At 60.2% G+C, this 24,060-nt stretch overlaps 1 protein-coding gene across 8 annotated transcripts in view; it reads right to left on the reverse strand.

Annotated features, from left to right (window-relative positions):
• The window catches only part of CACNG5 (calcium voltage-gated channel auxiliary subunit gamma 5), a 29,795-nt gene continuing 5,735 nt past the window's right edge, over positions 1 to 24,060 (reverse strand). Inside the window, exons 2-9 of one of the 8 annotated variants that reach the window (XM_081580769.1) lie at positions 22,436 to 22,486; positions 21,331 to 21,456; positions 18,474 to 20,048; positions 8,470 to 8,748; positions 7,032 to 7,118; positions 5,416 to 5,556; positions 3,278 to 3,423; positions 1 to 2,831 (exon numbers count right to left, since the gene is read on the reverse strand). In XM_081580769.1, the coding sequence (XP_081436895.1) occupies positions 2,574 to 2,831; positions 3,278 to 3,423; positions 5,416 to 5,556; positions 7,032 to 7,118; positions 8,470 to 8,665 (828 nt within the window). In that variant the 5' untranslated portion in view covers positions 8,666 to 8,748; positions 18,474 to 20,048; positions 21,331 to 21,456; positions 22,436 to 22,486 and the 3' untranslated portion in view covers positions 1 to 2,573. Of the gene's footprint in view, positions 2,832 to 3,277; positions 3,424 to 5,415; positions 5,557 to 7,031; positions 7,119 to 8,469; positions 8,749 to 11,941; positions 12,174 to 18,473; positions 20,049 to 21,330; positions 21,463 to 22,435; positions 22,487 to 24,060 lie in introns of those variants that run through there. The other 7 variants (XM_081580767.1, XM_081580768.1, XM_081580764.1 and 4 more) reach the window with 7 other exon arrangements.

The following is a 24,060-nucleotide window of genomic DNA, read 5'->3' on the forward strand; positions in this document are numbered from 1 at the left end:
TGAGTTTATGTACACTTTAATGTTTGACGAAAATCCTTTGATTCTGGAGGGGCTGCAAGGGTCCCAGTTCTGAGATTAATTTATAGACAGAAAAGAAAGGTTCACCCAGCCTACAGGAGGGGACACAAGGACCCAGAACCCGGGCTGAAGAGCCGCGGAAGGTGCACGTCTGGGTGAGAGCGGCCTGCCGGAGCGGCCCATCCGAACGAGCAGTCAGCCAGCGGCACGTGCTCAGGAGCGGCTTCTGCTTTTCCCACGTGCACAAAAACAAGCCTGGCACGGTGACAGAAAGAGTGCTTCAGGGCGAGAAAGCATGACCAAGGAGCTCAGCAAGTCAGCAAAGGCTGGAGTCCACGTGTCTAAGCGCTGTCAGCTTGGAAATGTGACCGACAGTCTGCAAGCGCGCTGACCGAGTCCTCTGCGGCGGGCAGCACCGGGTTTCCGGGTAAATCTGAGCAGTAACGGAGGTTACAAGTCGTGGCTGGGCCGACGGGGCGGAAGGGGCTTTACGGCTGTGTCGGTGCACCCGTGAGGGTGAGCGGTCCACACGCGGGACCGCCGGGCAAGGCTGGACCCTTCAGAGTTGGGGTAGGGGAGGGAAACAGCTTAGGCCAGGTTCCTCAGAGCAAAAGGGCGTTTCCCAGGACCCCCCAGGTGGGTGGCAGGATTGAGACCGTGGCCCACTTCTCTGGTTCCCCTCTCGTACCCCTGACACAACAGGGAGGTCACAGGCTGAGCGGTGCCCCCACCCCGATCCGGCTCCTTGCTGCACTGCCCGCCCCTCGCCCCTCACCCCCCGGCCCGCCCCTTGCCACCCCCCTCACTATCCCCTCCTTCCCTCTCCTCGCCCCCTTTCCTGCTCCTGGCCCCATACTCCTGTGTTCAGGCCATTGCCCCCACGACTCAGAAGATGGCTGCATTTGGAGACAATGCCTTTAACGAGCTGAAAATGAGCCATTAGGATGGGCTCTCATCCAGTCTGAAGGTGTCCTCCTAGAGGGGCTTGGACACCAGGGGACACGCAGGCGTGCAGGAAAAACACCGCGTGAGACCACGTTGAGAAGCTGGCCATCGACAAGCCACGGAAAACGGGCGCGGAAGAAATCAAATCTGCTGGCACCTAGATCTCAGGCTTCTGGCCTCCAGAACCATGAGAAAACCAATGTCTGCTGCTGAAGCCACCCAGGTGGCCACCCAGCAAACAAACGCCTGGCCCTCCCCAAGGCCACCCGGGCGGCACGCGCGGCTTTCTGTATTTCTTCCTGGAGCCCACATGTTTCCTGTGGTGGCTTTTTGCACCGAGAACCAAATGTTGTCTTAAAGAGAGCACAAGAGAACAGCTGGAGTGACAGAGACACGCGGCAGAGAGTCCATTTTGTCCGGCTGCTCAAAACCTCAAATCCAGAGGTGGCCGCACGGAGAAGACACGCGGAGACCCGAGCGTCCGTCCTGCAGGCACCTTTCCCGCTCCCTCTGTGGACTTCATGGAAAGGGCCGGCACCTCCCCGCTCCGGATTCCTACCAGGGAAAGGGGCATCGTGCCGCCTCGTCCTCTCCAGGCTTCTATCTGCCGACGCACGCCCGGTCCCAGCAGGCAGATGCTGCCGAGTATGAGCGTTAAACAGGCCCGCTGGTGTTGACAGGGTCCTCGGGAGGACTGTCGTGAGTCCGGCTTGTTTAGACTCCAGTGTCGGCAATCCAGCTCCAAACCCCAGGCGGCCTCTTGAAACTCGCCTTCTGCTTTGCTGATACAGACGTCTGTCTACACGATTAGACCAGAAATGTTGCCCCTGTGAGCGGGGACAGTACCCCCAGGCCTGATACAGTGCTTGGCAGTATTAACTTGGACCAGCCCCACCCTGAAATTCCCATCGTCAGAGTCGCTTCTCTGGGTTAAAGCATTGAAGTCCCCTGTGAAACACGTTGCTGAGGGGCCCTACACACCAAGACATCACCAGCCGTTAATGTCTCTTTGACCTCATCCTAGTGGTCCAGACCCCCTTAACCCCTCTGGGAGCGTTTGGGGCGGCTGAGTTCTGGTGGGAGAAGAGGAAAGAGCCCCCCGGCTGTGGGACACTGGGAGCTGGAGTGAGCAGACCAGTGTGTCACGGGGGAGGCAGTGACCACCAGGGGTAAAGGGCTTGGCAAGGACCTGGCTGGACAGCTCTGAACCAGCCAGACCTCCGGATCAGCCACCTCTTGGCCCCACAGCCCAGATCACGAGGGAGGGCCAGGCCAGGCGGCAAGCGCACTAGACCAGCTGGGTCTCTGGAAGGACCCCTGCATTGCAGCCCCAGCCTTGGTCTTGGCGGAAATATCATGTGCGCGGGGTGAAGACCCAGCGGTCGCCCACCTCTGCCTGGGGAGCAGAGGGCTGAGTGATTGGCTACACCCTGCTCTCCACCAGTTAGCCCTCTCTCTGGCTCCTGACACCCGGCCCGCGCAGGAGCTAGTAGGGGGAGCAGGGAGGGGATGGGCCGGGGGACGGCAGCTGGGTGTGGGGGCCCTGGGGCTCACAGGCCAGCGGGGGCAGGGGAGGCTGTCCCGGCCCGCGGTCCAGGGGAGGCCACGGCTCAGCACGGGGAGGTGGACATCTGGTCGTAGTCCGGGCACTTGAGCAGCGCTGGGTAGCTGCTGTTCATCTGCAGGGAGGCGTCGCTGGAGAGGTCGGAGGGGCTGCGGCCGCGGGCCCAGGCGTCCGGGTGCAGGAACTGGCCCGAGTAGTCGGAGCAGTTGCTCAGACGTGGGCGGTAGAAGCCGGGGTGAGGCCGGTACAGGTCCTCGGCGGTGTACCTCTTCATGAACAGGTACACGGACATCACCCCCGCGCTCTGCGGGAGGAGGCAGAGGGAGGGCGCTGGTGCTGGGGGCCTGGGCATCGGCCAGAGGGGAGGGAAGGGGAGGGGAGGGGAGGGGAGGAGGAGGGGGAGGGGCGGGGCGGGGCGGGGGAGGGGGAGGGGAGGGGCGGGGGAGGAGATGGGGAGGGGAGGGGCGGGGAGAGGGGATGGGAAGGGGATGGGATAGGGTGGGGGAAGGGATGGGGAGAGGGGATGGGGAGAGGGGATGGGGAGAGGGGATGCGGAGAGGGGATGGGGAGGGGATGGGATGGGGTGGGGGTGGGGAAGGGGCGGGGGGAGGGGATAGGGAGGGGGAGGAGGAGATGAGGAGGGGATGGGGCGGGGCGGGGGGGGTGGGGTGAAGGGCGGAGCCCAGCGGGTCTCCTCCTCCTTCCCCTCCCGGCAGCCCCGCCCCCAGCCAGCCCCCCGAAAGGCTTTACCTCGGTTAACAGGAAGGAGATGGCCGCGAAGGCGAAGGACCAGCCATACTTGTAGCTGAAGTAGGTCTCCGCGTCCCTGGTCCTGTTGAGCATCTCGTCGTTGATGCTGGAGATGTAGAGCACCAGGCCCACCACGAGGGAGAGGCCTGCGGGGGCGGGGGCTTAGCCAGGCCCGGAGCTGCCCGGGCGCCCGCCTCCCCTCCGGTTCCGGGAAAAGGCGGCGCCTGGGTGACCATGAGCTCACTCTGGAGTTCAAGGGGAGCAGGAGTCCGTCCCCCAAGACCCTGCCTGGACCGTCACCCTCCAGACAGAGGCCGGCGTGCAGGTGGGGCTCCTGCTCTGCCAGGGCCTCCCGGGAGCCTACCCCGCCCCTCCTCAGAGTCACTGGCTGGGCAGGAGCGGCACCTCGTGTCCTAACCGCCCCCGGTCACCCTACGGTGACCTCAGGCGGCTTCTGCTGTGCTCAGGGGTAACGTGTGCTCGCCCGCCAGAGGTGGCAGGGCCTCCAGTCCCCGGAAGGTGGTCTGTGCAGCCCACCCGCCCCCGGGTGTGGCCCGTGGGTGTGCCCCGCTGCGCTGGAGAGGCAGGGGCGGCAAAGACGCTGGCGGACTGGCCGGCGAGACGTCAGAGGCCGGGGGTGGGGCCGGGGCCAACCCCTCCCCTCATGGAGCAAAGGACAGACTCAGCATCAGGCTCCTCAGTCAGTGACTGTAATCAGATCAGGACACAATTGATTCCTCTGTTTTCAGCTGTTTGGGTTTAATTCCGTTCACATGGTTAAGCTGGGCACCTTGAAGGGTCAAGGGATACAAGTGTGACTCAGGTTCTTTCTCAGCGCTTCACTCACGCTGGATCAGGCCCAGGTGAACCCTGTCTACTGCTGTCCCTAAACACCTCACGTGGCCCAGATCAGCCTGAGATCTCTGGCCTGCCGCTGCCACTGAGAACCTCAGGTGCCTTGAGGCTGCTGTAGAGCCTTGACTCCTGTGAAGTTCACAGAGAAATAAAAGGTACACCTGGGTCTGTGAGGCCTAGCCCTTCGCAGGCGGGGTCCCTGTTTCCTGCCCACTTGTCCACATCCCCTGTTACGCGGCCTGTCTGTCTGTGGGGGGGTGGGTTCCAGCTCCCAGGATGCGACCTGCTGATGCCGCGAGCGGACGAGCGAGCATGTGAACGACTGACTGAGTGAATGACGGCGTGTGACCTGGGCTCGGTCCAGGAAGACAGAGCCACGTTGAAGGGGCCTGGGCAGCCCAGGCTAGGGGCGGGGGTCTCTGGACAACAGCTGAGGGCTGGGAGGTGAAGAGGCCATTGTCCCAAAGGTAGACTGTGTTCCTTTCATGTAAGAACACAGGACACCGGCTGCCAAGAATCGGAACACTCCTGACCGTGGCAGCTAAGACGCGGTGGTGTGAGCGAAAGTCACTGAGTCATGTCCAACTCTTTGCAACCCCATGGACTACACAGTCCATGGAACTCTCCAGGCCAGAAGACTGGAGTGGGTAGCCTATCCCTTCTCCAGGGATCTTCCCCACCCAGGGATCAAACCCAGGTCTCCCACATTGAAGGAGGATTCTTTACCAGCTGAGCCACAAGGGAGGCCCAAGAAGACTGGAGTGGGTAGCCTACCCCTTCTCCAGGAAGGGATATCTCTTCTCTCCTATCCCTTCCCAACTCAGGAATTGAACTGGGGTCTCCTGCACTGCAGGTGGATTCTTTACCAACTGAGCTATCAGGGAAGCCCAAGAAAGACAGTGCTAAGTCGTGTCCGACTCTTGCAACTCTATGAAGTGGAGCCCGCCAGGCTCCCCTGCCCATGGGATTCTCCAGGCAAGAATACTGGAGTGGGCTGCCATTTCCTCCTCCAGAAGAAGCGGCGGTGATGGTGTGGAATGAGGACCCTGGGTTCTCATCCCAGCTGTGTCCCGGGAGCTGCCAGGTCACCCTTCTCCAGAGGGTAGGGTCCGGTCTGGGGTCCTCAGACTCTCTTCCAGCTCAGACTCAATTCTGCCTGGGCCACTGACGCGGCAGGTCCCTTGGGGCTGACCCACCTGTGGGACCAGGGCTTCCCAGGGCAGAGCGGTTAGGAATCAAGTGTCAGGAGTCCAGCGTGCCCGAGCGGAGACGGCACCACTCACCCGAGAGGATAAAGAAGATGCCGGAGACAAAGGCCAGGATTGTCCTGTGCGGACGGACGTGTCCGATGTTGCTCAGGATGAAGCCGATGAACATGAAGAAGAGGCTGACCAGGGGGAATGGGGTGGCCGAACGAATCATTTCTGACCGAGGGGACGGAAGGGTGCTGTCAGCCTCCAGGGGCTCACTCTGCAATCACCGCGCCCCCCACTCTGAGAGGCCTGCCAGCGGCCCCCAGCTGGTCCCCAAGCCCCCGCCCTGCGTGAGCAGCTGGCCTCCACCTCCTCCTGGGTAGGCTTTCGTCCCTCGGCCCTTCACCTGCAGGGTCTGTGCTGACCCGGGGATTAGCGTCAGAACTGCACTGCAGCTTCATCTGGGGTCCAAACCAGCTCTGGTGAGGCCAAGGCCATGGAGTCAGTCTCGCTGGGGGGGTGGGGGGTGGGGAGAGCTGGGTTCGGTCCCCTGGGTTCTGTGGGGTGAATGTCTGGGCCGCACAAACTGAAAGTGAAAGTCGCTCAGTCGTGTCCGACTCTTTGCGACCCCGTGGATTACACAGTCCATGGAATTCTCCAGGCCAGAATACTGGAGTGGGTAGCCTTTCCCTTCTCCAGGGGATCTTCCCAACCCCGGCATCAAGCCCAGGTCTCCTGCATTACAGGTGGATTCTTTACCAACTGAGCTATGAGGGAAAGAAAGTGAAGTCACTCAGTTGTGTCCGACTCTTTGTGACCCCATGGACTGTAGCCCACCAGGTTCCTCCATCCATGGGATTTCCCAGCAAGAATACTGGAGTGGGTTGCCATGCCCTTCTCCAGGGGATCTTCCCTGACCCAGGTGTCAAACCTGGGTCTCCTGCATTGCAGGCAGATTCTTTACCATCTGAACCACCAGGGAACCCCTGAGCTATCAGGGAAGCCCCACAAAACTCACATGTTACACCTAACACCCAAGGGATGGTATCTGGGGCTGGCCTCGGGAGGGCTCACGTCATGGGGGTGGAGCCCTCATGAAGGGGGTCAGTGCCCGTGAGAGAGAGACAGGCGAGCCCCCTCAGCCGGGCCACCATGAGAGGACACGGCAGGATGGCCTGGGCTATGCACGGAGGAGAGGGCCCTCACCAGGAGCTGACCAGGCTGGCAACTCGATCTTTTTAAAAATTATTTTTTAATTTTAATTTTTTGGCTGCACCATGTGGCATGTGGGATCTTAGTTCCGCAATCAGGGGTCACACCTGTGCCCCCTGCATTGGAAGAGTGAGTCTTAACCATTGGACCCCAGGAGAGTCCCTGGTGCCTTGGCCTTGGACTTCTAATCTCCAGAGCCGAGAGGATCGCATTTCTGCTGTTTCTAAGCTGCCCGGTCCGTGGCTTGCTGGAGCCGCCCACGCAGAGAAGGACCCTGGGTGTGGACACCATCTCCCTTGGTCAGTCACAGCAGCTGGCAGTGCCAGTGACCTGACCCCCCGACAAGCACTCTGCAGCGCAAGCTCTGCGACTCCAGTCAGCACGACCAGCTGAGTCCCGAGGTGTCGGCCCTCAAGAAACAAGCCGCCTCTTCCCTGTGCCCCGCTCTGCCCCGTGCAGCCTGTGGCCCAGGGTGGAAGGTCGGAGACACCTACTTAGTACGCTGACCGTGGACTCCGAGGTCAGCTGGGTGCTCGCAGGCATCACGTACTCGATGGTGAAGCAACGCCCCTGCTCCTCACCTGCGGGACAAGAGCTGCTTTCACTCGGGGCCCTTCGCTGAGCTCGTCTGGAGGCTCTAGCAGGTGAGCACAGCTACTCGTGAGCCCTTGACCAAAGACCAGTCCTCCCCATTGGGGCGGTGGTCCTGTTCAGCCGAGAGCACAGCTCCCAGAGGGGTGCACGGGGAGCGTGAGGGGGAAGGGGCGCCCCCCCGACCAGCCCAGTCAGCTGAACCAGCCTGGGATCAGCGGGGCGACGGTGTCCCTGCCAGATGGCCCTCATGTCCTCTGGGTCCTTCTGAGCTCGGGTTTGCAGCTGGCACATTCAAGTGGCATGGGCAAGTGCTTCTAGAATCTTTGACCCCCTGTGTATTTACACCTGAGCTGGATCTAAGCGCTTGGGGGCCTGTCCCTGGCTGGTGGCCCACAGTGGACAGAGGTGGACACCCATCCTGACGTCACATTTTCCCCAGAGAAGCACCAAAGCTGCATGAAAAGCGATCAGCCTGCAAACTCGAGACTGCGTCAGATGTCTGGTGGCTTGGGGACAGGATCCACCGAGGGTGGCACGAGGCTGGCACAGGTGCCCCAGTGTGGGAGCTGAGGAGCAGAACCCCTTTGTCGCCACCTTGGTGGCCGGATCCGGGTGACCTAACTCTGCTTCAGATCTAAGCAGAGATGGAGGCCGCCCAGTGCAGGCGGTGGGAGGTGGGGCCGGCGTTGGGTGTCATTCCCGAGGTGGACTCGGCCAGGCCCCAGGCGTCCTCCCTGCTGAGCGCGAGTGGGTGCCCCCCAGCAGAGCCCTGCCGCGAGGCTGGGAGGACCAAGCGTCCCCTGTGCCCACGCACGCGTGGGTTACAGAGCCTCCAGGAAAGGCTGCGTGGACCTGCCGTGGTGTTTCCGGGCAGCCCTGCACAAGAGATGCTCTCATGAAGCCTGGCTTCTGGTCATGACGAAGGGATAAGAACAGAGTGCTTGGAGCTGCAGCTCTGGGTGGGGGCAGAGAAACCCAGCAAGCAGGCCGGAGGCCCAGACAGGCCGGATGGAAACCTGTTCCCTCCCGCAGAGCTGGAGAGGCCTGCTTCTGTGTTTTGTCCCTGCCATTGTGTGAACAAACAGAGAACGGAGGTGCTAAGCGTTCCCCAGGGCCACCTGCGTTCTCAGGTGGGAAGACCCAGGTCTCGGAGGGGAGAGGACCTGCCTGATGGGCACTGAAGGCAGGGCTGGTGTTTGGAGCGGGTCCTGGCCGCCGAGGGGAGCGCGTCCGCGGGAACGCCTCCTTCCCGCAGGGACACTGCTTCCCAGGGGGTATGGGGGGGTGGGGGGCTGCTCCTCTCTGGGGCAGCGCTGGCCCCGGCCAAGGCACGCTTACCTGCCAGGAAGCAGACCCGCCACAGGCCCGAGTGCAGCGACATCCTGGTCTCAGTGCTCTGGTTCTGGGCCAGGACCACGCCCTCCTCCAGGTACAGCCAGTAGTCCGTGCTGACGGCGATGCCCAGCAGCCCCAGGCCGCACACGGCGAAGACGCTGCTCAGCAGGGTCAGGGCCTTCCTCCCACAGGCGCCCATCTTCCGGGCAGCCCAGCGGGTGTGGGCTCTGGGGGCAGGAGCACGAGACAGCGGCAAGAGCAGGCGTGGCTCCGAGGCGGGGCCTGGGAGGGAAGCAGAGGCCCCCCACGGGGCAGAGCGGGGGGGGGGGGGGGGCGGTGAACCAGGGCCGGCAGGCCACCTGGACAGAGGGGCCGCCTTCACTCCCAGGGGGAACGCAGAGCCTGCCTGCCTGACCTCTGCGAGGGGCCCATGTCCTCTCTGGAGCCCCTGGCTGCTGCTGCTGCTCACCCATCCGTCCGTTCACTCAGCCCAGCATGCCCGACACGAGAGGCAGGGACGGGCAGGACTCGCCCTTGCCCTTGACGGGTTTCATCTAGAAGACAGTGCTCCCAACCCCAAAGCGAGGAGCCTGCAGCTCAGCGACTTCTGCCCGAGGGGTGGCGGGGGGGAAGGGGAGGAAACGGGCGCCTTTCACCAGAATGAGGGGCCGGAGCCCCGCTCCATCAGCTGACGCGGGGTGGGGGCGGGGGGCTGGCCGGTAGAATGGGCCCGTGCTGGCCTCCTGGAGACCTGCGGGCACCTGGAGGCCAAGGGGCGTAGACCAGGGCAGGACAGCACAGGCCTTAATCCCAGCCAGACCCCCCTGCACCGGCTTCCACAGAGAAGAAGCCGAAACACAAAACAGGCCACTCTCCACGCAGCGGGTGGGAGGTGGAGGAGCCGGCCGGCCCGTGAGGCGCCCACTGTGCATGAGGCCCTGTGCTCACTGCCCAGAAGAAGCAAAGGAATCAGTCTCTGTCGACTGCAAGCTGGAAAAATACGAAATGACCGCGGAACAGCCAGGACAGGAGGGTGGGCTGTGTTCTGTCCGGTGGAGCCTCGGGCCCCGAGGCAGAGGCGTGGGGCGCAGGCAGGGCCCCATGGGGAATGGCTGCCCGGACCGGCCGGATGTCCCCACGTGGGTTACGGTCCCGAGGACTTTGACAGTCGTTGACAAAGTATTTTCGCTTACACTCGAGGCTCACAAAATCCCATTATCCGCCAGAGGGACCGGAATTAGAACCCCGAGGATGGTGAGTGCAGTGTGCGAAGGAGAGAGGAACAGGTGGGAATACCAGGCCCATGAGCTGCAGAGAGCCTTGAAGCAGCGGCTGGAACCCTGGCGCCACGCCCAGCCTGGTCCTGAGCGGCCACAGGCTGCAGGGAGATGGCCAACCGGGAGGAAAGAAGACAACACAATGTAGATTCATCACGGCTCGGTGGTCTGCCAGGCACTTAATTTTAATCTTTGCAACCAGATCACCAGCCCCATTCTATGGGTGAGCGACCTCCCCCGGTGGTTCAGTGGTAAAGAATCCGCCTGCAATGCAGGATCCCTGGGTCAGGAAGATCTCTTGGAGGAGGAAATGGCAATCGACTCCAGTACTCTTGTCTGGAGAATCCCACGGACAGAGGGGCCTAGCAGGCTACAGTCCACGGGGTCGCAAAGAGTTGGACACAACTGAGCACACACGCACGCATCACAAGGAAAGATGTTAATGTTGTGACACTACCAGGAAAGAGCTGGGTGTGAACTCAACTGTGAGAAGAAAAGTCATAGACTGGGAAGAAATAAACCAAAATGTTGATAGTGGATGTTTCCAGGTAATAGGTTATGTATACCTGATTTTCTCTCTACTTTTCTAAAAGAACATGTATTATTTCTACATCCAGAGAAGAAAGCTAAATAAAGGGCAGACTCATCAGTTCTCCAGTCTCTGCCCACGTAAAGAAAAGGCAGGAGCCCTTGAACTCCCGGTGAGAGAAGCTGAGGTGCAGCGCCGTCCTTTGGAGCGTGGAGCCGAGAAAGCAGCTTTGAGCTTTTTCAGATGATTACCCAGCTGCCATTACCTGTAACTATTAGCTTAATTATCAGGAATTAATAGTTGCTAATTATCATTCATCACTAGCAATTAGGGAGCAATGTCTCGTGGAGATGAAATCACTAATGGCTCATTTTCCTGCCCAGGCCGATAATAAAAGGACGTGCGATGAAGTGCTTAGGTGCTGGGAGACAGGTGAGCCTTGGTTAGAGGGCAGCTGGGGAGGATGGACGGGGTTTAATTGAGAGGAGGAAGAGGAACGTGGAAGGACAGGCCAGTGTAGACGCCTGATCTCCGCACCCGTCAGCCCAGAGAGAAAGCCCGGGAGTTTTGCCTGATGAAGGTCTGGGGACCTCGGTTCTCAGCAGGGCTTCCAGCCACCGGCGGCAGCTGCTCCTGTTCACTGGCCCAGTGACTCTGCACCAGCCTGGGCAGCTCCCACAGGACACGCTGGTGGCCAGAGGGAATCCCCAGGGCTCCTGTGACCTGCTTTCCATGGTGCTGATCCCCTCATTCTACGGGGGTTAAAGAAGGACCACAGATTCTCTGAGCCTCCACTGGGAGCTGGGGCTCCTCGTGGCTCCTCTCCTGAGCCTGGCAGGCCCGGGAGGCTGCCCCAGCGGGCAGGCTGTGTGCCTCCTGGGTCCAAGGATGTGCAGGTGCTCCGTGGCTGGGAACCTTCCGGACCAGGGATCAAACCAGGGCTCTACATTCCCCGCGCTGGCAGCAGCCACAGACCAGAGGCACACTTCCCCTCCGCCCCAAGTCACCCCAGGCCGCGAGGCTCGTCAGGGGCCTTAGGAGCAGGCGCCATGCACCAGCCCAGCCCTCAGGCCAGTCCCACAACGAAAGGTCCCACCCACAACTTCCACACCAAGAGAAGCAGACGTTTGTCTTGCAGCATTTGTGGAAACCAAAGTCTCCTTTAGAAAAGGCAGCGGGCAGCAGGGGGCGGGTGGGGGGGCTGTCTACTTCCTCCTTCCTCCGGATCCTCCCTACTGAGTGGGCACCAGGCTGCAGCCTGCGGGACTCAGCGGCCCAAGGTCTTAACTGTGGGCAGATAGAAGCCCGGGGGGCCTCCACCCCCGCACACAGCTAGCGGGTGTGGTGAAAGCCAGCAAGAAACGAAAGACAGTTTTGCTCCCTGTGTCTTAATACGCGTAGACGTGGAAACGTGCCTCCTTGATCTGATTTTGGTGACACTGGCCGTCCATCCGACCCAGGCTGAGGAAGCCTGCAGGGAGCGCTGACCCGGGGTCTCTCCTCTCTCAGCCCCCTCGCTGATGGACACTCTGCCGCCCGGGTTCCCACGGGCCGATGTCTACCGGCCCAGGACTCGTGCCAGGCACTGTTCATAGCGGTTTACATGCCGGTCACAGCAACCCTTGCACTAGGCACTGTTATTAATATGAGGATGTTTAATGCTACTCACTTCTTCATAAGCTCACGAGGATTCAGTGAGCCACACAGGTCAGCAGGTGCAAACGGGGACTCCAGCCTGGAGCACGCTCATCCCAACCACGGCCACGGTCCCCACGTGAGAGGTGAGGGGGTGTGGGTCGGCCCTCTGCCAGCCACCCAGCCAGCAAGTGAGGGAGCCAGGGCGCGAACCTGCAGTCTGCCCCGTCCTCCTTGCTGTCTCGGCTGGTTCTCAGAGCTGCGGAGGGAGGTGGAGGAGGTTCCCGGAGCGCCGAGCTCGCCACCTGACACTCTGTCCCGACAGAGCAGACTCCTGACTGTCAATGGAAGTGTGGCCCATTTTCCCTCAACATCATCAGCCCCTTGCCTAAGATAAGACAGCTGAGGATTTCAGGCCTTTGCTCCCTGGCCTTTGCCTCACTCAGGTGGACAGACGAACCGGGTATTTTCCTTGTGGGATCGTGGTCTTGGAGGAGGGAGGGAGGAAAGGAGGGGAGGAAGGGGGAGGAGGGGGAGGGGAGGGGAGGAGTCGGCTGAGAGTCCCGCTGGACATGCCAGTTAGTCCTGGTCACACTCAGCCCCTCCCTGCTTAGAACCAGCGTTTCTGCTGAGTCTCCCTTCTGGAAGGAGGACGGAAGGAGGGTGGGTGGAGCGTGGGGAGGAAAGCAGCCTGGCTTTGGAGAAACTGGCTGGACTGCCCTTTGTGGCCAGCTTGGAACCCTGAGGCAGGCTCGCAGCTCCACAGAGCAGCCCTGCAGAGGGGACCTTGCAGACAGTCACGTGGCCCGGCCAGGTGCAAGGCGGCGGGAGGTGATCCCATAACACCTCCCGCCAGCGCGGCCTCCCTGCCTCCAGCACGTTCTGCCACGACTGACTCGTGATGCTAACGGTTAAAGCGTCCCCTCCCTCCTCCCCCTGCACCCCTGCCCTCCTCCCATGCACCCCGTCTGGCCGCCTTCAGTCCCAGGCGCGGGGTCACTGCAGGTCCAGGAGGAAACCCGGGAGCCCAGCCTTCTAGCCCCACCCCCTGAGTTATTGCGGAGGGAAGAGCCGGCCCCTTGAGGGTGAGCGTCCTGAGAGCCGGGCAAGGAGAGGAGAGCACGACCGACACCCGTGCTTCTCTGAGGAGCCTGTCTCAGTACGAGGCTTCCTGCCTCCCCTCCACCCCGTGACTTGAGGTGAGACTGTTGGGGATACCCCGAGGCCCCAGCGGCCTGGGCCCGCGGCGGTTTGGGAGTCGGGACCACGGTCCACTGGCTCCCGCGGCCCTGGGAGGTGGCCGAGGGTCCCCGGAGGGTCCGGCGCTGTCCCCACACGTCTGGGCTCCAGCAGACACCTCGTGACTCTCAAGACAGGGAGTCAGGGTGCTGACTGTGTTTTCAAAGAGACAGGATTTCCAGACTGGATGACGGAACCGAAGGTCTGTGGAGAGGATCAGCACCAAGAAAGGGGGTCTGGCCATCGCCTGGGCCCCCAGGAGAGGCTGGTGACAAGGCGGGGGTGTTGGTCCGTGTGTTCCCCGCCAGGACCCTGCCTCACGGGCTCAGGGCCATGGGGCACGGAAGAGCCTGGGAAAGGAGCTGACCCGGCGGCCTCGTTCCGTTACCCAGTGGGCCGGGCCGGGTGGTCTGGCCCCTGGTCCCGCCCCCTGCCGGGTCCAGAGCCCCCTCAGTGATGCCAGAAGGAGGCTTCTCCCCAGAGGGCTTGCGAGGGCTCCAGGACGCAGGAGGTCACGGGCTCTCAGCAGACATGCGTCTTCTTTTCTTGACCAGGAAGGAGGTGCTGACCCAGGCCCGGAGCCCTGGGGGAGGGAGGTCATGGGCATCGACTTGAAAACTGGACAAGGCAGAGATGAGGGTGGACTTTGCGGGGCTGGGAGCACAGAGACCTCCCGAGAGGCAAGTGCCTGCCCTCCAAGAGGCCAGGGCAGGCAGGAATCTGCGTGTGTCCCCAGGGCCCCTCAGGACCCTAGAGGACATGTGGGTGCCAGCAGACACTTCATGCCAGCGGGCCTCTCCCTGCTGCTCATCAGCGCCACCTGGGAGTTCAAAAGAAATCCCAATAATGCCGGTTCGTTTCCAAGACCAACTGCCAACCCTCTGTAGGGGTGAAGAAGTGGGAGGGGATGAGGCGCCAGTATTTTCCAAGAGTCCCGTGTGATTCTAAAGTGTAACCAGGTTGAGAGCCTGGTTGAGAGCCAGGCTGAGGTTGAGAGCCACTTGCTGACTCGAGGACCCTCTGGCCCTGGAGATGCACAGAATCCACACTCACGGTTGGACCTCCTTCACTTTGGACCTGCGCCGAGCCAGCTGGTAACAGCAGCCACTAGCCACCATGGCTCCCGAGCACTTGACATGTATGTGCCTGGCCTAAGCTGAGAGGAGCTCTTCCTACAAATACCACTGGACTCCTAAGACTTAGCATGAGCAAAGAAAGTAAAATACCCCACTAATGATTTATAAAATCATGGGTTATATGGTGAAATGGTATATTGGCCTAAAAATATGTCAATTTTACCTATGTCTTTATACTTTTTTAGTGTGGCTTTAGAGAATTTTAAATTACATTCCATGGTTCACATTATGTTTCTATTGGACAGTGCTAATCTACAGACGACCTAATTCAAAATGTATTCTCTATAGATCTTCTACTTGTAACTTTGTTACATCTGTTTCCTGATAATAATTTTCCTTAAACTTCACTTCATGATAGCAAGTATATAACATTCTTGAAATGACAAAAATAAAGAAATGGAGAATAGATTAGTGGGTGTTGGGCCTGGAGTGGAGAGGTCAGTTTGGTCATAAGAGAGCAACAGGCAGCAACCTTGTGGTGCAGGATGTCCTGGACTGACTGCCTCCCTGTCGGTGCCCTGGCTGTGCTGTCCCCGCGTGACGTGGTATCTCTGTCCCCGTGTGACGTCGTACCTCTGTCCCCGTGTGATGCGGTACCTCTGTCTCTGCGTGACGTGGTACCAGTTTACCTGCGTGACGTGGTACCTCTGTCCCTGCGTGACGTGGTACCAGTTTACCTGCGTGATGTGGTACCTCTGTCCCCGCGTGACACGGTACCTCTGTCCCTGCGTGACACAGTACCTCTGTCCCCGTGTGACGTGGTACCAGTTTACCTGCGTGACGCGGTACCTCTGTCCCCGTGTGACGCGGTACCTCTGTCCCCGCGTGACGCCGTACCTCTGTCCCCGCGTGACGTGGTACCTCTGTCCCCGTGTGACGTGGTACCAGTTTACCTGCATGACGCGGTACCTCTGTCCCCGCGTGACGCCATACCTCTGTCCCCGCGTGACGTGGTACCTCTGTCCCTGCGTGATGTGGTACCAGTTTACCTGCATGACGCGGTACCTGTTCCCCACGTGATGCCGTACCTGTCCCCGCGTGACACGGTACCTCTGTCCCCGTGTGACGTGGTACCTCTATCACCATGTGACGTGGTACCTCTATCTCTGTGTGACATGATACCTCTGGGGTTGGGCTCAGTGGTCAAGAACCCACCTGCAATGCAGTAGGTGATGCAGGAGATGAGGGTTCGATCCCTGGGCTGGGCGGGGAAGGTCCCCTGCAGGAGGAAATGGCAACCCACTCCAGTATTCCTGCCTGGGAAACCCCATGGACAGAGGAGATTTGTGGGCTGCAGTCTATGGGGTCACAAAGAGTTGGACACGACTGAGTGACTGAACTTGGTTCACACCGTTGGGGGAAATTGGGTACAGGCACATGGGCTGTCTCTGTAGGAAACCTCATGATTTCTCACAACTGCATATGAATTTACAATTTACCTAAAAAGGGAACTTTAATTAGAAAAGCACAAGCTCACATCTGAAACATTTCTCATGCTCTGCTGGTGAGAGTACTAAGAGGTTCACCCTTTTGGAAAGCAGCTTAGCAAACACGCACTGAGTGGTGAGCGTTTCTCTTCTCTCCATCCCAGCGAGGCTGCTTCTGGGAATCGCCACTAAGGAAACAGATAAATCCTAAGTACAGAACTACACAAAGATGTTGTCTGTGATAGCAAAATGCTAAAAACCACCTAAACGCTTTTCTGAAAGGGAAGGGTTATATGAGCTATGGTTTATCCACTCAATCTACCATTATGCAGTTGTTGATGGGAAATGTTAAATGGAGAAAAAAAAAGTGGGATACAAAACACCAGTAGTTAACTGCTTTGTAAAAAAAAAATCTGTTAACATGTGACTTCATGAATACAAAAATATTTGTTGTGGTTGCTTTGACTGTAGGATGATGGACAAGTTTTTCTTTCTACTTCACTGCTCCTGTTTGCTGGTTTTGTGGATTAAAAGGCACCATATTTTTCACTTTTAGATTGGTGGTCTTCCTGGTGCTGAGGGACAATCCCCACTAGGTAGGGAGGCGGTGGCTGAGTTGCCCCCTGCTGACTGACCATAGTGATGCCGTCTGCAGCCCTAAGAAGTGGAAACACAGCTGGACAGATGACCGATTATGGGCAGATTTAGGCCCCCATTCCTGCCCAAAGCCACACTGCCCATTAAGAGGGGAGAAAGAAGAATCTGAAACTTCATAGCTTCTGTGAAAGCTTCCTCAGCCTCATTCAGTAAAGACAGGAAATGGTGACCATAATATACTGCCTGTGAAAGTGTTAATCGCTCGGTCATGTCCAACTCTTTGTGACCCCATGGACTGTAGTCCGCCAGGCTCCTCTGTCCATGGGATTCTCCAGACAAGAATACTGGAGTGGGCTGCCATGCCCTCCTCCAGGGGATCTTCCCGACCCAGGGATTGGACTCACGTCTCCTGTGCTGCAGGGAGATTCTTTACTGTCTGAGCCACCAGGGAAGACCATATCTGGGTCCAATATCCGCACTCCTCCTCGTTATGGGTTTACATGTTCAAGACTCTGAGTGTGAGTTCCTTGAAGACTTCTCTTTCTGAATCAACTGTATATTTAAAAATCTTTCTAAGTGCTGGTCATTGGATGTGTTAGCTGAGCTCACTCTGTTGACAAAAGGGGGAGTCTCTAACTTGGTACCTGCTTTTCATCCCTCTCTCTCCTGGGCGGGGGATTGGGGGCTTCCAAAGAGCTCTAACACCGCTGATCAGCATTATGAAGTCAGGGGGAGGAAGGAAGACTCTTTCAACTTTTCTGAATTTCCCAATGTGCTGTAACAAGCACAAATTATTTTTCCAGTTGGGAATGTGTGTGTGTGTGTGTATAAACTTTCATTTAAAAATTAACAAAAGATGACCTATATAGAGAGGAAAAATATATTTTAAACTGGAGCAGCTTCCTGACAAAGAGTGGCCGGCAGTGACCCCCCCCCCCACAACCCTCTGGTCCCTTCCCTCAGATGGCAGTCCCTGCTCCTTCCTGGGGCGTAATCCAGCCTGCCCCAGGCTTCTGCAATGTTCTATTTTTGTTTCATTATTTAACTGTGTCCCATATACACGGCTAAGTGGGGTGCTCGGTTCCATAGCTTAATGGACAGCTGACCTCCGTGTGCAGACACTCAAGTCATACGGAGCTCTGCAGGCCATCAGCTGCGGGTGGGGGATAGGGGTGGATGCCAGGGGGCACCTTCCTGAGGTCAACTTTAGTCCAAGGCTGAAGAACGGGGGGGGGGTGGGTCGTGGCTGCCAGGGGAGACCCAGGACAGGGTGAAGCCAGCAGCACATGCCAGGAGGGGTCAGTGCTGGGGCAGCGTGCCCTTGGGGCTGAGTGGCTTGTGGGGCTGGGGGCCGGCTGACCGTCACCTCGTTCGCTGCCTCTCCTGGCTGACGCAGGACTCGGAGCTCAGCTCCTGGCCCGGCTGGCTGGGGGCTGAACTGAGAACTGCCCTTTGGAGGACAAAGGGGTTTCAGTTCCTCTCCCTCATTTCCTTTCCTAATCATGTAATTGCTAGAGCTTCCAGTGATCTCAACGGCATCTTCTGACCATCAGACCCCACGACGGTTTCGCACGCGGGGCCTGGGGCCCACGGGTGAGTCGTCGGGTGGACCGGGAAAGGCGCGCGGCGCAGGCGTGTGATGACTGACAGGCCGCGTCGACACCCCCCCCACCCCCCCACCCCCCCGGCACGGAGGTGTGTTACCAAGCGCCGTTCCGTGGGTTTGGGCCCTCCCAGGCTCCTTCCATCGAGCCCGGGAAGACGCCGTTACCGAAGGTGCGATCCACCCTGCGCTGAGAAAACAGGCTGCTGCCAGGCGGCCCTGCCCCGGGGGGCGGGGCAGGGCATGATCGCGCGTCCTCCGGGGCGCGGTCCTCTGTGTCCACCCGTTCTCCCCTCGAGGCAGGACGCCGTTCCCAGGGGGCACCGTGACGGATCCAGGCTGGGTTGGCCCCGCCCGGGGGCAGGCACCGAGGCAGGGGGCCTACGGCCGCTTCCTGCTGCCCCCTCCCCAGGCCGACTTCACCCTTCTGAGCCCTGCCCACGCCCAGCGCGCCGGCCCCTGGGGCCCTCAGACGGTGAGTGGGCCTCAGCCTTCCCTCAGCGGCACACTTGTCAGGGGGGAGACGCGCGGCCCAGTCCGGGGTCGGGGGGCGGAGAGCAATACCGAGAGGGAGGCCTCTGTGGTGTATGCACCTCCCGAGCTTCGTCTCCGTCCGCGGAGTCGGCAGGAAAAGCGGCTGCGGTTTGATACTAACTGATCATGACGCTGGGTGAACCCAAGGCAGCTCCCTTAATGGCCAGCCGTCTCCTGCTGCACTTGGGTTGAAACGGGTCCTCAGTAAAAGCCCACGGATGTCCTGGCTCCTCTCCCCTGAGCATGGGGCCTGCTCAGAGGGGTCTGAACGCAGGTCACCAGCTGGCTGGGCAGATGAGGGAAGAGGATCGGAGAAACACAAACAGGGTCCCCCAGACCCATGGCTCCTGCAGACACAAAGGTGCCAACCTTGGGCTCAAATGAGCTGCAATCCAAGTGGTACAAACAGCATCCTCAGCCAGTAACACTTGAGTCTGAATTTGCAGAGCCCGTCCTAGGGGACAGTCACAGTGCCTATCGAGCACGGGAGGTCCATGCAGAGGGCCCAGCCACACCTGGCCCAGCTATGAGCTGCTTCTGAAGACGAGCTCCAGGCTCGGCTCTCCGACGCCCACCGGGCTTGGCACCCGCTGTTTTGCCAATGTTGTGCTGTCACCTGGACGTCTCCGCTGACCCCCCAGGCCCTCCACCTTCTCATCTGGGTCTGAGGTGACACCTCTTGGTACAGATGCTACAATGATGAAATACAGCAGTGTGGGTGGGGCCACAACAGCTCCTGGCACATGGCAGCCGCTCCCCCCACAAGCTTCTGGAAGTTTCCGAAGTGGGGCTTGATGGGACACGGGGGTGCCTCGAGGTCTGGAGCAATGTCCCACAGGAAGCTTTCAGGGCAGTGACTGAGGGTGTAGAAGGCAGAGTGCGGTTCCCTGTGCCTGCGATGGTGTTCCGCGCTGGGGCTCAGAGGTGGGTGCCGGGCCAGCCCCTAGCCTCAGTGGACCGAGTCCAGGGCCACTAAGCCCCAGCCTGGGGCACTATTCTTTACATCCTCGGGGGCAGTGAATACCCCAGAGCAAAGGAAGCTGATGTGGAAGGACCTTTCCCCTGCAGGTTCACAGCCCGGCTTGGTCCCAAAAGCCAAGCGTTCTCCACTCACATCTGCTCTGGGTGCAGACCCCAGCTCCGTCACAGCCGTGTGACCCCAGGCTCGTCGCTTCACCTCTCTGGGCCTTAGTTTCCGTGAGTGCATTTCAGCTAAAGCAGCACGTTCCAGGTGCTTCTCCACATGACAGCCTGACTCGGTCCCCACGAGGAGTCTGCGGGCGGCCGTGACGCTCCTCACTCGCAGGTGTGGGGACCGAGGCTCAGAGGGGACGCGTGACAGAGCTGAGGTGGCACAGACCGAGACGGGGGGTGGCCTCTGCGCCCGGCTCTGAGACCACGAGGCTGATGGCGGTCCCACACGACCACCCAGACCACAGTCGTGTCCTGGGGGCCAGGCCACGGGGCCAGGTTGTCGGGATTAGGTCTAGGAGAAAGGTCAGGATCACAGCTACAGGCACTGCAGGCTTCCCGGGCGGCACCGTGGTAAAGAGTCTGCTGGCGAGGAGGGGGACTAGGATTCGACCCCCGGGTCGGGAAGATCCCCTGGAGAAAGAAACGACAGCCTGCTCGAGCACGCTTGCTGGGAAATCCCCGGACAGAGGAGCCTGGCAGGTTACAGTCCGTGGGGTCGCAGAGTCGGGCACGACTGGGCATGGGCACCCAGGCACTGCAAGGCCTGGTGTCGGGGTGGAGCTGCAGTTCAAGGTGGGTGGGGAGCGGGGTTAGGTTGTCCTGATGCAGAAGGTTAAAAAAAAAAAAAGACGTTTCCACACACAAAGCAATCCTGCCCGCCTTCTCCAGGAGACATCTCCTCCAGTAAAGAGGTGGGGACCACCTGACCACATCCCACCCAGCCGCCCCGAGGTCTGTCACAGACACGCCCTGGGCCCCAGAAGGGGGCAGCCGGTGCTGGCCCTGGTGCTGGACATGGCGCTGGGCGTCCACCAGCCCCGCAGACCTGCCAGGCTCCTTCTGCAGAGCGAGTGAGGCTGGCCCGGGCGCCTTGGGCCTCTGGGGCAAGGAGGTGAGGGAGGTTCACACCTCAGGGAGCAGCCGCCTATTCTGAGACCAAGTGAGGTTTACACCAGACGTCACCTGCTTCCCAGCGGTGAGCGGGGGTGTCTGCCTCTATCACCCCCGGGAAGGCGCTGCTTTCCAGCACACTGGCACTCACTGCCCACGCCTGCCGGCACCAGTCAGCGGGCTCTTGTTCGGAGGACAAGCCGTGCTGAGCAGTGGATTCGGGTGCAGAGTCGGGACCCAGAAACGCAGGGAGGCTCCGGGGAGCCTGGCTTCCCGTGAGCAGGGGTGGAGGTGGGCAGTCAGGAGTGCAGGGTCCAGAGTGCAAGGTCTGGCTCTGTGACCACGCAGCTGGAGGCCTCACGGTCTGAGCCCCTGTGTGACCATGAAATACAGGTAGCCGTAGTTCAAAGGGTTTTGGGGAAAATAAGTTTTGATGGAAACGTAGGGAAATTGGAACCCTCGCACATTGTTGGTGGGGGTGGAAGATGGCGCAGCCGCTGTAGAAAGCTGCGTGGTGATGCCTCTAAGTTAAACGTCGTGTCCTGCTCTGCGCGACCCCAGGACAGCAGCCCACCAGGCTCCTCTGTCCACAGGATTCTCTAGGCAGAGATATTGGAGTGGATTGCCATGCCCTTCTCAGGGGATCTTCCCGACCCAGGGATCAATCCTGAGTCTCTTACATCTCCTGCACGGGCAGGCAGGTTCTTTACCACGGAGCCACTTGGGTAGCTCGGCATCCCCAGAGGGCCCAGCAGCCCACCTCAAGGGACACGCCTCGGAGGACGTTCACAGCAGCACTTACACGGCGTCTGGAGCGCTGAGCGCTGCTGGTCGGTGTCTGCACCACGCCTGTTGTCTGCCTTCTAATTGTATCAGTGCACCAGCCGGTGGGGGAACCACTTGCTCCTTCGTGTTACAATTAAGGAACCTAAGGCTCAAAGAAGTAAGATGACAAGGTCACACAGCAGTCAAGCTCCCAGCCCCACAGCCCACTCTGGGGACGAGGTGGCGAGGAGCCTGGGGATACAGCTGTGAGCAGCAGTGAGCAGCCAAGCCTGACGTCTGGTCTGCAGAATGGACTCACTGCGAGGTCCATCCCAGTTGACGCCAGCTCTATGATTACCTGTGCTACTGTCTCGGGGCTGCTTGCTCTTAACGGGAGAGGTACCCAGGGACCTGTGCTCCCGAGGGGCCTGGCCCGTCCTCTCAGGACCCGAGTGTGGGCACCCCTCCCAGAGCCCAGCTCTCTCCCCAGGCCTGGATCTGCCCTCCTGCCCAGCTGGGCCCCCGTGAGCTGCAGACACGGGAACGCAGGGACAGCTGCTGCGGCTTTGCTGGACACCCTGCTGGGAGCGGCTCCACCTCGGGCCCTGCTCAGGCCAGGCAGAGAGCCTGTCCAGGGGAGAGCCGCCCCCGCGCCCTCTGCCCCAAGCCGGCGGCCTTGGGCCTGGCTGGGCGTCCCTGCAGAGAAAGGCTCGCAGAAGCCAGGCTCTGGGGCAAGAGGGCCTGCTGCGCCTCCCTGCTGGGCTGGGAACCCGGGCATGGGCTCCGGGGACGCGGGGAACACCTCCCCACGCCAGGCGACAACACCGCGCGGCGGTGGCTTCCCTGAGCCAACACGAGGGCTGCTCCTGCCAGTTCAGAGTCTGCTTCCGGATAACGAACCCTGTTTCTCATTTCCCAGATGTCGCTACTTCGACAGCGAGAAATTAAAACAACAAACAACGAGGGGCGCGGAGACCGAAGTGGCCCGCCTTCCAGAACGCAGCTCTTGAACCACGTGTCCCCCCCAAGCCTCTTCCCTCCCTGCTCACTGCCGCTCCTGCCCAGGTGCTGGCCTGAAGGGCCTGGCGCCCCCTTGAGCGCTGGGGGGACCAGGGTTCCGCTCTTGCGGGGCCACCTGTTACCTTGTGGTTTCAGGGGAGTTTCTTCACACCTCCGGGCCTCTGTGTCCTCATCTGTGAAATGGGGATGGTAAAGCCCACTGCCCAAGGCTGCTGGAAGCGTGCTAGTCTCTCAGTCGTGTCCGACTCTTTGTGACCCCGTGGACTGCAGCCCGCCAGGCTCCTCTATCCTTGGAATTCTCCAGGCAAGAATACTGAGTGGGTTGCCATTCCCTTCTCCAGAGGATCTTCCCAACGCAGGGATCAAACCCTAGTCTCCTGCATTGCAGGCGGATTCTTTACCGTCTGAGCCACCAGGGAAGCCTCCAAGACTGCTGGGGGTACTTAACTAACAGTTCAACCATCAGCGGGTCTGAACCAGATCCACAGAGGTGGTGCCACTATCCTCTGGAAACGTCCAGCCTCAGCCTCCCCCCAGGCGCCTGACACGTGGGACCCGACCTGCTCCCCGGCCCACGGCCCCGGCCCAGGGCCCCAGGGTGGGCCCCACAGTCTCATGCAGCTGACGTGCTCTTTTTAAGGTCAGGCCAGCTCCTTGGGGCGCCCGCGGGCCCTGAGGATGGAGGCTGTGGCAGCCGGAGCCCGTCTCCTCTGTAGCCCCCCATCTCGTCCTGGTGATACCAGACGGCAGGTCCCACTCAGGCCCCAGGACGTGCTGTGGTCCCCCTACTCCACTGCTGCTTCTGCCTGAGCTGCTCTGAGCAGAAGTTCCCAGGCTTTGCCCCGAGAAATCTGGGTTCAGATCTCCATCTGCTGCTCATTAACTGGGGACCGTGAGCAGAGGCCCAGCCTCTCCAGCCCCCAGGCTTCTCAGCTGTCAAATGTGTTTGCAAACAAAAAAATTAAAAAAAATAAAACCCCACTCACCCCCCAAACCCTGCCAGCAAAGCTGTCATTATCACATCATTTTACCAACGAGGAAATCTGAGAGAGCGAGTCGTTTGGTCAAGGTTTCTGGGCAGTGAGCCCTGGAGGCCAAGTGCAAACCCCCAAGGCCACACGTACAGCCCCCTCCCCCGTGCGTGCGTGCTGAGTCACTTCAGTCGTGTCGGGTTTTTTGCAACCCCGTGGACTGTAGCCCTCCAGGTCCCTCTGTCCATGGGATTCTCCAGGCAAGAATACTGGAGTGGGTTGCCATTTCCTTCTCCAGCGGATCTTCCCCACCCAGGGATGGAACCCAGGTCTCCTGCATTGCAGGTGGATTCTTTACCACTGAGCCTTCTGGGAGGCCCACTACCTGCCCCCCCATGATTTTTGCATTTTAAGGATGCCTGCTGCAGACCGCTGGCTAAGCCTGTCTGGAGTAGGGTGGGGGTGGAGAGGACCCGGGCACCCCCAGGCTCGGGGGGAGGCACACCCTCTCCTGGCCTCCGCTCTCTCCTCCCTCCATACCTCCTTCTGCTCAGACCTGAGCTCCAGACCCGGGGGCCCTTGGGGCCCCACGAGGCCAGGGCTGGGATCTCCCCTGAAGCAGCCCTGACCCCAGGCCCATAGCAGGGGTCCTGGAACACGTGGGGAAAGGGAACCCTCCCTCCTGCCTCGAGCTTTAGGGAGGAGGGGGGCCCGGAGAGGAGTGGGAACCTGCCTGGGCCCCACAGTGAGAGGACTGGGCTCAGCCCCGAGCTCCA

This window comes from Giraffa tippelskirchi, chromosome 3 (genome assembly GCF_054371585.1).
Source record: "Giraffa tippelskirchi isolate mGirTip1 chromosome 3, T2T-mGirTip1v1.2.pri, whole genome shotgun sequence".
NCBI classification, from domain to species: Eukaryota; Metazoa; Chordata; class Mammalia; order Artiodactyla; family Giraffidae; genus Giraffa; species Giraffa tippelskirchi.